Source organism: Salvelinus fontinalis, chromosome 7 (genome assembly GCF_029448725.1).
Source record: "Salvelinus fontinalis isolate EN_2023a chromosome 7, ASM2944872v1, whole genome shotgun sequence".
NCBI lineage: Eukaryota > Metazoa > Chordata > Actinopteri > Salmoniformes > Salmonidae > Salvelinus > Salvelinus fontinalis.
Window position 1 is genome coordinate 17,054,346 of NC_074671.1, and position 13,405 is coordinate 17,067,750.

A 13,405-nucleotide genomic window follows, 5' to 3' on the forward strand; every position below is an offset into this window, starting at 1 on the left:
AAAGATACACATGAAAAGACACAGTCAGACACACACACTCCCTTCAGGTGTGTGTACTTACTCTGTGGGTGCTGGAGCGAGCCAGGTGGGCACAGGTAGGCACTGGGCTGGGGCTGGGGGAGAAGCTATAGTGGTGGTGGTGGTGGTGATTGGGGAGGAAGTGGTCATGGCAGTACAGGTCTCTGTTGGAAGTGGAGCTTGGTGGAGGGGTAGGCTTACTGGGCCGGCCAATCAGTAGAAAAACTCTCTCGCCGCTGGCCTGTTGTCGACAGGGAAAGGGAGTAGGGTTAGCCATCAAATCAAATCAAATCACATTTTATTTGCCACATACACATGGTTAGCAGATGTTAATGCAAGTGTAGCGAAATGCTTGTGCTTCTAGTTCCAACAGTGCAGTAATATCTAACAAGTAATCTAACAATCCCCAACAACTACCTAATACACACAAATCTAAAGGGGTGAATGAGAATATGTACATGTAAGTATATGGATGAGGGATGGCTGAGCGGCATAGGCAAGGTGCAATAGATGGTATAAAATATGAGTAATGTAAGATATGTGAACATTATGAATAAAATACAGTATATACATGTGATTTGAGTAATGTAAGATACTGTATGTAAACATAAAGTGGCATTATTTAGAGTGGCATTGTATAAAGTGACTAGTGATCCATTTATTAAAGTGTCCAGTGATTGGGTCTCAATGTAGGCAGCAGCCTCTCTGAGTTAGTGATTGCTGTTTAGCAGTCTGATGACCTTGAGATAGAAGCTGTTTTTCAGTTTCTCTGTCCTAGCTTTGCTGCACCTGTACTGACCTCGTCTTCTGGATGGTAGCGTTGTGAAAAGGCAGTGGTTCAGGTGCTTGATGTCCCTGATTATCTTTTTGGCCTTCATGTAACCTCAGGTGCTGTAGATGTCATGGAGGGCAGGTAGTTTGCCCCCGGTGATGCGTTGTGCGGTCTGCACCACCCTCTGGAGAGCCTTGCAGGTGAGGGTGGTGCAGTTGCCGTACCAGGCGGTGATACAGCCCGACTGGATGCTCTTGGTTGTGCATCTGTAAAGGTTTGTAAGCGTTTTGGGTGACAAGCGATATTTCTTCAGCCTCCTGAGGTTGAAGAGGCGCTGTTGGGCCTTCTTCACCACACTGTCTGTGTTTGTCTGTGATGTGTACGCCGATGAACTTAAAACTTCCCGCCTTCTCCACTGCTGTCCCTTTGATGTGGATAGGCGGGTGCTCACTCTGCTGTTTCCTGAAGTCCACGATCATCTCCTTTGTTTTGTTGACGTTGAGTGAGAGGTTGTTTTCCTGACACCACACTCCGAGTGTCCTCACCTCATCCCTGTAGGCTGTCTCGTCGTTGTTGGTAATCAAGCCCACTACTGTAGTGTCGTCTGCAAACTTGATGATAAAGTTGGAGGCGTGCATGGCCACGCAGTCGTTGGTGAACAGGGAGTACAGGAGGGGGCTGAGCACGCACCCCTGTGGGGCCCCAGTGTTGAGGGTCAGCGAAGTGGAGCTGTTGATTCCTATCTTCACCATCTGGGGGCGGCCCGTCAGAAAGTCCAGGACCCAATTGCACAGGGCTGGGTTGAGATCCAGGGCCTCCAGCTTGATGATGAGCTTGGAGGGTACTATGGTGTTGAATGCTGAGCAGTAGTCAATGAACAGCATTCTTACATAGGTATTCCTTTTGTCCAGATGGGCTAGAGCAGTGTGCAGTGTGATGGCGATTGCGTCTTCTGTGGACCTGTTGGGGTGGTATGCAAACTGAAGTGTGTCTAGGATGGCTGTTAAGGTGGAGGTGATATGATCATTGGCTAGTCTCTCAAAGCACTTCATGATGACAAAAGTGAGTGCTACGGGGCGGTAGTCATTTAGTTCAGATATCTTTGCCTTCTTGGGTACAGGAACAATGGTAGCCATCTTGAAGCATGTGGGGACAACAGACTAGGATAGGGAGCGATTGAATATGTCCGTAAACACACCAGCCAGCTGGTCTGCGCATGCTCTGAGGACGCGGCTAGCAGCCCTGCGAGCGTTAACACGTTTAAATGTTTTACTCACGTCAGCCACAGAGAAGGAGGGGGGGGGGGTGCAGTTATTGTTAGCGGGTCGCGACGGTGGCACTGTATTTCCTCAAAGTGGGCAAAGAAGGTGTTTAGTTTGTCTGGAAGCGTGACGTCGGTGTCCATGACGTGGCTGGTTTACTTTTTGTAGTTTGTGATTTCCTGTAGACCCTGCCACATATGTCTTGTGTCTGAGCCGTTGAATTGCAATTCCACCTTGTCCCTGTGCTGGCACTTCTCTTATTTGATTGCCTTGCGGAGGGAATAACTACCCTGTTTATATTCAGTCATATTCTCAGACCTCTTTCCATGGTTAAATGGAGTGGATCGCGCTTTCAGTTTTGCGCGAATGCCGCCATCCATCCACTGTTTCTGGTTAGGGTAGGTTTTAATAGTCACAGTGGGTACAACATCTCCAATGCACTTCTTTATAAACGCACTCACCGAGTCAGCGTATAGGTCGATGTTGTTCTCTGAGGCTGACTGGAACATATTCCAGTCCGCGTGATCAAAACAATCTTGAAGCGTGGCTTCCGATTGGTCGGACCAGCATTGAATGGTTCTCGTCACTGGTACGTCCTGTTTGAGTTTCTGCCTATAAAACGATAGGAGCAAGATGTCGTCGTGGTCGTATTTGCCGAAGGGAGTGCGGTGGAGGGCTTTGTATGCATTTGGAAGTTAGAGTAGCAGTGGTCGAGGGCATTGACCATGCGCGTAGCGCAATCAATATGCTGGTAGAATTTACGTAGCTTTGTTCTCAAATTTGCTTTGTTAAAATCGCGAGCTACAATAAATGCAGCCTAAGGATATATGGTTTCCAGTTTGCATAGAGATCAGTGAAGTTCCTTGATGGCCGTCTTGGTGTCTGCTTGAGGGGGAATGTACACAGCTGTGACTATAACTGATGAGAATTATTTTGGTAGGTAAAATGGCCGGCATTTGATTGTAAGGAATTCCAGGTCAGTGAACAGAAGGACTTGGGTTCCTGTATGTTGTTATGATTACACCATGAGTCGTTAATCATGAAGCATACACCCCCGCCCTTCCTGTTCCCAGAGAGGTGTTTATCTCTGTCGGCGCGATGCATGGAGAAGCCCGGTGGCTGAACCGACAACATATCCCGAGAGAACCATGTTTCCGTGAAACAGAGAATGTTACGATCTCTGATGTCTCTCTGGAAGACAACCCTTGCTCAAATTTCGTTTACCTTGTTGACAAGAGACTGGACATTGGCTAGTAGTATACTCGGGAGTGGTGGGAGATGTACACGTCTACGGAGCCTGACCAGGTGGCCGCTTCGTCTGCCCCTTCTGCGGCGCCGTTGTTTTGGGTCGACTACTGGAATTAGATCCATTGTCCTGGGTGGTGGTCCGAACAGAGGATCCGCTTCGGTAAAGTCGTATTACTGGTCGTAATGTTGGTAAGTTGACGTTGCTCTTATATCTAATAGTTCTTCCCGGCTGTATATAATAAGACTTAAGATTTCCTGGGGTAACAATGTCAGAAATAATGCATAAAATACTAAATACTGCATAGTTTCCTAAGAACTCGAAGCCAAGAGGAACTGTCCCAACTCACCGTTTCAGAAACACTGTTTCAACCCTAGCCTTACCTGTATGATCTGAGCAGCCTGTTCAGGCGTGCCGTGGCGTAGGTCCTGTTCATTGACCGCCAGCACGCGGTCGTTACTACACAGCCTCCCGTCCTTGGCCGCTAGGCCGCCGTCCAGCAGGTCTAACACAAACACCCCCACCTCGTCCGTCCTCCGCACCAGCTTGATGCCCAGCTGCTCTGACGAGTCCCGCTTGTGCAGGGTGATCCTCAGGCTGGCAGGGCTGGATGGGGTGCTCTCTGGGGTGGAGCAGGGGGCGTGAGGCACAGAACGGGTGGTGAAAGGGGGCGGGCGAGAGGCACAGCGGCGCTCTCTCAGGACAGTGAGGTGTAGCATGGCACAGGGGCGTGCAAACGTGGAGCGGGCAAAGTTATGGGGCACGTTGCTGATGTCTACACTGTTGACCTGGGAAGGAGGAGAGAGAGCACTTAAAGGGATATTTTGGGATTTTAGCAATGAGGCCCTTTATCTACTTCCCCAGAATCAGATGAACTCATGGTACCATTTTTATGTCTCTGTGTCCAGTAGAAGGAAGTTAGAGGTAATTTTGTGAGCCAATGCTAACTAGTATTAGCACAATGACTGGAAGTCTATGGTATCTACTAGAAAGTAGGTACCATAGACTTCCAGTCACTGCATTAGAGATATTAGAGAAAGGAGGAGATAGGAATCCCAATGAGCAATGAATGGAGGAAAGTATAACGTCTCACCTAGCAGACCGTTGACCAATTGCATTCACGATGTCATGCTACGCCACACGGTTGCTAAACTAATCATCACGCAATCCCTTCTCAAATCAGGATCGAGAAACCTGCCTATTTTCCTCGAAAGTATGTAAAGTCACAATTGCAAAGCTATACGATATTACAGAGAACAAGTGAACTATCTCACATCTCAGAAAATATATGTAATGGTGTACTAAATTCATGCTCATTTTGAGTTTTAGAGATAGTGCTTACCTGAGCCCCATTCACTCCTTGAAGGAGAGCTCTCCCTGTCCCAGAATCTCCCAGAATGCACTGCGTGGTCCATGGATGACGCATAGGCAACGTACACAATGGCCGCTAATACGATTCCAAATGGAGTTTCCCATCTCCTCAAATGTATATCTGATTGCATCTACTAGCATGCTAGCAGTTACCATAGACTTCCAGTCATTGCGCTAACACCAATAAGCAATTGTGCTAACGCTAGTTAGCAACTACCCTCAAACTGCACGCAGAAACTTAAAAATGGTATCCATGAGTTCATCTGACTCTAGGAAAGTAGATAAAGGGCTTCAATGCCAAAATCCTGAAGTATCCCTTTAAGAGAGGAGGATAAGAGAGAAGGAGGAAAGGGGGATAAAGTGGTTAGGAAGAGGAAGAGTGGAGATAGAAGAACGATTACAGCCATGCAGGACCCTCACCTGTAGTATCTGGTCTCCAGCCAGAAGCCTGCCATCTCGAGCAATGACCCCGTCACGGTAAACTTCCTGGATCACCACGTTGATAAGGGGTGTCTCGTTGCCCCCGACGATGCTGATGCCAAGTTCTACATAGGGGTTGGAGCGGTGGACCTCGATGGTGGTGATCTCACCCTCTGGAATGGACGGCAGCTTCACACAACCTGGGAGATACACATGGACATGGAAGCACATCAATCTCTTATATTCATGAATGTTTAGATTCAAGGCATTTAGAGATGAAGGTTAAGGAAAGCAAGTCAGATGGAGGAAGTGATGTCATACCTTCTTCTGCGGAGAGGGGCGGGGACTCGGGGCAGTCCCACCCTGTGGAGGCGGAGCTGGCGGTACGGAGGAGGTGGATGCAGGGGTTACTGAGGGGTCGCTTTACCCTGGGTACCACACACTCCAACCCTACCACCCCTACACAGAGAGAGAGAGGTTAGTAATACACCCACACACACACACACACACACACACACACACACACACACACACACACACACACACACACACACACACACACACACACACACACACACACACACACACACACACACACACACACACACACACAGTTATTACTCTTACTCACTGTCCTCCTCAGTGCTCTCCTCAAAGGCAGGGTTGTCCAGTCCAGGCTCATCAGTCCACATGGGAACACTGCTGCCTGCGGTGCTACCAGGGGGCGAGGGGAAGCTCTCCTCTGGCAGGTCTGTCTCCGTCTGGAGGGAGTGGGGGGACCTGGGTGGGCTGGTCACCATGGCTCCCTCCTCCCCGTGATCACATGGTGGGCCCTGTAAATTGGTCTGCTGAGACCGCGTCCCCGGACACCTGGGCACAGAGAGAGAGGGATTTCAGAGGTTACACAACTGGCCAATGTTCCCTCTAAGCTGTGCACGAGAGAAGCACGAGATTGAACTTCCCTCAACATTCTAGAGTTTTCCCCATTAGTTAACACTACCAACGTTTTCCTTTACTGTGGGAATTGTGATCGAATCAACGTAATATTAGGCACTATCAATGCAACCTACCGAAAACAAAACAAACTATGCAAGAGATTTTGTTGTAAGCAGAACGCATAGGAGTAGGATACTATTGCATTGACAGGCACAATTCAAGGCCCGTACTCTACACAGAACGGTGTGCCATAACCAATCAGAGCTGCAGTAGGCCTAAATACAAATAAAGAATTTCCATATTTGGATCTGTGCCATTCACTTTGAACTGGACTGTTTTTACAGCATGAGCGGTCGTGAGTAGATGCGCTTGTTTTGAGATCAAAGCGAGAACTACATGTAGTGAGCATGTGCACATTTGTACATATATGTTCATATCCTTTGCCAGTTAGTGAGTTATTGGCCCAGGTATAGATACTTTGTTGACAGCAATGGGGGAGTGATCGCTTCCTACAACAGCACAAAACGTGTGCATCTTTGAAAAGCGAGTCAGGTAAATAGCTTTTTTTTGTCTTAAAGGAGCAGTGTTGTATTTTGAGACAGGCTTGAATAAACTAAGTAGCCAATAGGCAGAGGGTAGCATCATTTGTCTGATTATCTGTACTAATGGTATGGGAATAATGATGCATCGTTTGTAAAGTAGTTTCTTGCATCAAACAACACAACAACATTTTCAGTACCTCCTTGTCTGAAGGGCAAGTGGATAAACAGGTTAATGTCAAGTTCTGCATGTTTTTTTTTACAAAAGTCTCATGGAATGTAGGCTTACATTGAACACTACACATTGGCGGCTACTGTAGCCTGAATGATCAGTTTTACCTAATTTTGACCAGCATGTCACATGCGCAACCAGAGGGAAAAAAACTCTATACCACCTTTACTCCACACACAGAGATGCATACAAAGCTCCCCCTTGCCCTCCATTTGGCAAATCTGACCATAATTCTATCCTCCTGATTCCTGCTTACAAGCAAAAACTAAAGCAGGAAGTACCAGTGACTTGCTCAATACGGAAGTGGTCAGATGACGTGGATGCTACGCTACAGGACTGTTTTGCTAGCACAGACTGGAATATGTTCCGGGATTCATCCAATGGCATTGAGGAGTATACCACCTCAGTCATCGGCTTCATCAATAAGTGCATGATGACGTCGTCCCCACAGTGACGGTACATACATATACCAACCAGAAGCCATGGATTACAGGCAACATCCGCATCGAGCTAAAGGCTTTCAAGGAGTGGAGACTAATCCGGACCCATATAAGAAATCCCACTACGCCCTCAGACAAACCATCAAACAAGCAAAGCGTCAATACAGGATTAAGATTGAATCCTACTACACCGGCTCTGATGCTCGTTGGATGTGGCATGGCTTGAAAACTATTACGGATTACAAAGGGAAACCCAGATGTGAGCTGCCCAGTGACGCGAGCCTACCAGACGAGCTAAATGCCTTTTATGCTCGCTTCGAGGCAAGCAACACTGAAGCATGCACGAGAACACCAGCTGTTCTGGATGACTGTGTAATAACGCTCTCGGTAGCCAATGTGAGCAAGACCTTTAAACAGGTCAACATTCACAAAGCCACGGGGCCAGATGGATTACCAGGACGTGTACTCAAAGCATGCACGGACCAACTGGCAAGTGTCTTCACTGACATTTTCAACCTCTCCCTGACTGAATCTGTAATACCTACATGTTTCAAGCAGACCACCATAGTCCCTGTGCCCAAGGAAGCGAAGGTAACCTGCCTAAATGATTACCGCCCAGTAGCACTCACGTCGGTAGCCATGAAGTGCTTTGAAAGGCTGGTCATGGCTCACATCAACAGCATCCTCGCGGATACCCTAGACCCACTCCAATTCGCATACCGCCCCAACAGATCCACAGCTGATGCAATCTCAATCGCACTCCACACTGCCCTTTTCCACCTGGACAAAAGGAACACCTATGTGACATTGACTACAGCTCAGCGTTCAACACCATACTGCCCACGAAGCTCATCACTAAGCTAAGGACCCTGGGACTAAACACCTCCCTCTGCAACTGGATCCTGGAATTCCTGACGGGCCGCCCCCAGGTGGTAAGGGTAGGCAACAACACGTCTGCCACACTGATCCTCAACACTAGGGCCCCTCAGGCGTGTATGCTTAGTCCCCTCCTGTACTCGCTGTTCACCCACGACTGCGTGGCCAAACACGACTCCAGCACCATCATTAAGTTTGCTGATGACACAACGATGAGACAGCCTATAGGGAGGAGGTCAGAGAACTGGCAGTGTGGTGCCAGGTCAACAATCTATCCCTCAATGTGCGCAAGACAAAGGAGCTACAGGAAAAGGCGGGCCGAACAGGCCCCCGTTAACATCAACAGGGCTGTAGTGGAGCGGGTCGAGAGTTTCAAGTTCCTTGTTGTCCACATCTCCAACAAACTATCATTTAATAATTGTTTTATTTGTTATTTAACTAGGCAAGTCAGTTAAGAACAAATTCTTATTTACAATGACTGCCTAGGAACAGTGGGTTAACTGCCTTGTTCAGGGGCAGAACGATAGCTCGGGGATTCGATCTAGCAACCTTTCGGTTACTAGCCCAACGCTCTAACCACTAGGCTACCTGCCACCCCAAAATGGTCCAAACACACCAAGACAGTCGTGAAGAGGGCACGACAAAACCTTTTCCCCCCAGGAGACTGAAAAGATTTGTCATGGGTCCCCAGATCCTCAAAAAGTTATACAGCTGCACCATTGAGAGCATCTTAACCGGTTGCATCACCGCCTGGTATGGCAACTTCTCGGCATCTGGCCGTAAGACACTACAGAGGATAGTGCGTACGGCCCAGTACATCACTGGGGCCAAGCTTCCTGCAATCCAGGACCTATATAATAGGCGGTGTCAGAGGAAAGCCCATACAATTGTCAGAGACTCCAGTCACCCAAGTCATAGACTCTGTTCCCTGCTACCGCAAGGCAAGCGGTACCGGAGCGCCAAGTCTAGGACCAAAAGTCTCCTTAACAGCTTCTACCCCCAAGCCATAAGACTGCTGAACAATTAATCAAATGGCCACTGGACTATTACATTGACCCCCCCCCCCCCCACCACCCCTACCTACATGTACAAATTACCTCTAACCTGTACCCCCGCAAACTGACTCGGTAACGGTACCCCCTGTATTTAGCCTCATTATTTTTATTTTATTGTGTTACTTTTTGTTATTTTTTACTTTAGTTTATTTGGTAAATATTTTCTTAACTCTTCTTGAACTGCACTGTTGGTTAAGGGTTTGTAAGTAAGCATTACACGGTAAGGTCTACACTTGTTGTATTCGGCGCATGTGACAAATAAAGTCAGATTTTATTTTATTTGATAGAACAGCTTTTTCCATGTTAAAATGTTATGGGATGCATTTTCTCCATTGTTTTTGATGGCAGGCCACTCTGGTAGACCTACATTATGATCAAATAGCCACAGTAGCCTACTTTACCACTGTTAAAACGAACTTAAAGCGGGTACAGTAAACGTGCGCCTGAATTTTCACAACATTCAAGTTTGAGCTCAGCAGACCTGAAATTTGCTCAGTGCTGAAAAAAATGAGAGGGAACATTACAACTGGCTGCACATATACTGAGCTGGCATACATTTCACACACACACATGCTGCATGCATGAAAATATACACAACCTGTCACCATTGAGTTCAGCTCATAAACAGGTAGAACAGAAAAGTTCAGGAAACCTACTGAATTGAAATAGAGCTGTGTTTCTCAACCCCTGGTAGCAGAGGTCCCTGGGATGTTTCTGACCAGTCCCTCCGAAGGACGCTCCAGGTACCCTGGGATGTTTCCAACCAGTCCCTCCGGAGGACGCTCCAAGGTCCCTGGGATGTTTCTGACCAGTCCCTCTGAAGGACGCTCCAAGTGCCCTGGGATGTTTCTGACCAGTCCCTCTGAAGGACGCTCCAAGTGCCCTGGGATGTTTCTGACCAGTCCCTCTGAAGGACGCTCCAAGGTCCCTGGGATGTTTCTGACCAGTCCCTCCGAAGGACGCTCCAAGGTCCCTGGGATGTTTCTGACCAGTCCTTCTGAAGGACGCTCCAAGTGCCCTGGGATGTTTCTGACCAGTCCCTCCGAAGGACGCTCCAGGTACCCTGGGATGTTTCCAACCAGTCCCTCCGGAGGACGCTCCAAGGTCCCTGGGATGTTTCTGACCAGTCCCTCCGAAGGACGCTCCAAGGTCCCTGGGATGTTTCTGACCAGTCCTTCTGAAGGACGCTCCAAGTGCCCTAGGATGTTTCTGACCAGTCCCTCTGAAGGACGCTCCAAGTGCCCTGGGATGTTTCTGACCAGTCCCTCCGAAGGACGCTCCAAGTGCCCTGGGATGTTTCTGACCAGTCCCTCTGAAGGACGCTCCAAGTGTCCTGGGATGTTTCTGACCAGTCCCTCTGAAGGACGCTCCAAGTGCCCTGGGATGTTTCTGACCAGTCCCTCTGAAGGACGCTCCATGTGCCCTGGGATGTTTCTGACCAGTCCCTCCGAAGGACGCTCCAAGGTCCCTGGGATGTTTCTGACCAGTCCCTCCGAAGGACGCTCCAAGGTCCCTGGGATGTTTCTGACCAGTCCCTCCGGAGGACGCTCCAAGGTCCCTGGGATGTTTCTGACCAGTCCCTCCGAAGGACGCTCCAAGGTCCCTGGGATGTTTCTGACCAGTCCCTCCGGAGGACGCTCCAAGTGCCCTGGGATGTTTCTGACCAGTCCCTCTGAAGGACGCTCCAAGTGCCCTGGGATGTTTCTGACCAGTCCCTCCGAAGGACGCTCCAAGTGCCCTGGGATGTTTCTGACCAGTCCCTCCGAAGGACGCTCCAGGTGCCCTGGGATGTTTCTGACCAGTCCCTCTGAAGGACGCTCCAGGTACCCTGGGATGTTTCTGACCAGTCCCTCCGAAGGACGCTCCAGGTACCCTGGGATGTTTCTGACCAGTCCCTCCGAAGGACGCTCCAGGTACCCTGGGATGTTTCTGACCAGTCCCTCTGAAGGACGCTCCAAGTGCCCTGGGATGTTTCTGACCAGTCCCTCTGAAGGACGCTCCAGGTTCCCTGGGATGTTTCTGACCAGTCCCTCTGAAGGACGCTCCAAGTGCCCTGGGATGTTTCTGACCAGTCCCTCTGAAGGACGCTCCAAGTGCCCTGGGATGTTTCTGACCAGTCCCTCCGAAGGACGCTCCAAGGTCCCTGGGATGTTTCTGACCAGTCCCTCCGGAGGACGCTCCAAGTGCCCTGGGATGTTTCTGACCAGTCCCTCTGAAGGACGCTCCAAGTGCCCTGGGATGTTTCTGACCAGTCCCTCTGAAGGACGCTCCAAGTGCCCTGGGATGTTTCTGACCAGTCCCTCTGAAGGACGCTCCAAGTGCCCTGGGATGTTTCTGACCAGTCCCTCTGAAGGACGCTCCAAGGTCCCTGGGATGTTTCTGACCAGTCCCTCCGGAGGACGCTCCAAGTGCCCTGGGATGTTTCTGACCAGTCCCTCTGAAGGACGCTCCAAGTGCCCTAGGATGTTTCTGTTCTAATCTAATGGGAGCGGCAGTGTCCAATAAATGACTTTAAGGCAGCTGTAGGACCACAAACAATGTTAAATGTCCAAGCTGACAGACACCCAATTTTGTCTCTCATGATCTCATCCCATAATTAGCTCCATTACTGTTTTAGGGCTGGGGCAGAGGGCACTAACCACATGGATCTGGGCCTTAATCTATAGATGCTATTGAGAACAGAGCAAAGAATGCCCAGTCCCAAAACAGACACCTCAGAGAGACCTCATTAGGGACAACTTAGAATGAGACAGATCTCACCTGCCAGAACATGAATGCCCCCCCTGAAGCAATTTTGCATATGCTTGTCCATCAGCTGAGGAGAAGGTGTAGTGAACATCTAGCCATTGGCTTTGTTCAAACACTTTGAAAGTTATCCTCCCTTACTCCCTTCATTCATTCATTGAGGTCCAGACGGAAAATATTTACACAAGAAGCAACCTAATATCACACAGTCAAACTCTACAGTCATTTAGTTCACCATTCTGCGATTCTCACCGTTACATTGTTGACACTCATTGGTTTCACCAATCCAACCTTGGTAGATCAGTGAGGACTTTGAGGGAGGAAGGAAGTAAGAAAGGATGCACTTAAAAAGAAGTTTAATTTAGCTTAAGTGGACTGGGCCAAGGGCTGGACTGGAGAGGGCAGAGAGGGGTGTCCCGTGCCCAGACAGCTGACTCAGGGAAAGCCTGTCAGTGTTAACAACAGCTCATTAGCCATCGCTCGTTAAGGTAAATATCCTCTGAGACATTTCCCTAAGGATACCTACAGAATGTGGAATTCAGCTAAATAAAAGTGATCAGTTTTCAGTTGGCATTCCTCTGGTCTAGTCCAGAATCAGTCCAGAACCTCACACAGTTCAGTGTAGCCTAGTAACCAGTATGTTCCAGCTTTAACCAAATCCTTTGTTGTTGTCATGTCACAGCAGGAGTCAGGACAACAACAAACGAGTTGGCTGAAGACGAAAGGCTAGCACCCAGGCATTAAACTCCAGATAGGTAAGATACATCTCTACACAGTCATGCAACGTTTGTCCTAATCGCTGATTCAAGCACTACAAGGTTCAGCATCAATTTATAACATGTTAGAGGCCAAATTCTACTCTGTTTCAAACGACATCTAAACAATTTTTAGTACGTTACACAGCAGACCTCCCTCACCGCGGATATAGTAGCTACACACACATCAACACATCTCACAGCTACCACAAGCCTGCTGAGTTCCCCACCACCACACACACTGAGTTATGTGTGTGTGTGTGTGAGGCTTTGTGGGTTGATCACCCGATTAGAGAGGTGCTAGAACAGCCAGATGTATTACCCTACCACCGGACTCACCATAGGTCGGGGTTGCCCTTGGCAGTGTCACAGAAAAAGTGGTTGAACAGGTCTCTGGAGTTGAAGTTTCCCAGCATGGTGAAAGTCAGAGGACATGGAGCCTCGGCCAGACAACACAACACATGACCAAGTCACTGGCTGGTAATCCCTAGTCACATGACCAGGGACCTAATAATCCCTGTGTGGTCTCCCAGTGGGGAGCTGCTTGTAAGAAACAGGTCTAGGATCAGTTGATCATAGTCAGCCCTAACCTTAAAGGTCCAATGCAGCCATTTTTCTCTCAATATCAAGTCATTTCTGGGTAACAATTAAGTACCTTACTGTGATTGTTTTTAATTAAAATGGTCAAAAATAAACCAAAATAGCTTCTTAGCAAAGAGCAATATCTCAATCAAAATC

General features: G+C 48.7%; 1 protein-coding gene across 3 annotated transcripts in view; it reads right to left on the reverse strand.

Annotated features, from left to right (window-relative positions):
• LOC129859110 (ligand of Numb protein X 2-like) overlaps positions 1-13,405 on the reverse strand; it is a 42,107-nt gene that overhangs the window by 7,436 nt on the left and 21,266 nt on the right. For all 3 annotated transcript variants that reach the window (XM_055928489.1, XM_055928488.1, XM_055928490.1), the window contains 5 exons: positions 5,721-5,959; positions 5,411-5,548; positions 5,090-5,289; positions 3,682-4,086; positions 62-259 (listed from right to left, as the gene is read on the reverse strand). In XM_055928489.1, the coding sequence (XP_055784464.1) occupies positions 62-259; positions 3,682-4,086; positions 5,090-5,289; positions 5,411-5,548; positions 5,721-5,959 (1,180 nt within the window). The remainder of the gene's footprint in view (positions 1-61; positions 260-3,681; positions 4,087-5,089; positions 5,290-5,410; positions 5,549-5,720; positions 5,960-13,405) is intronic.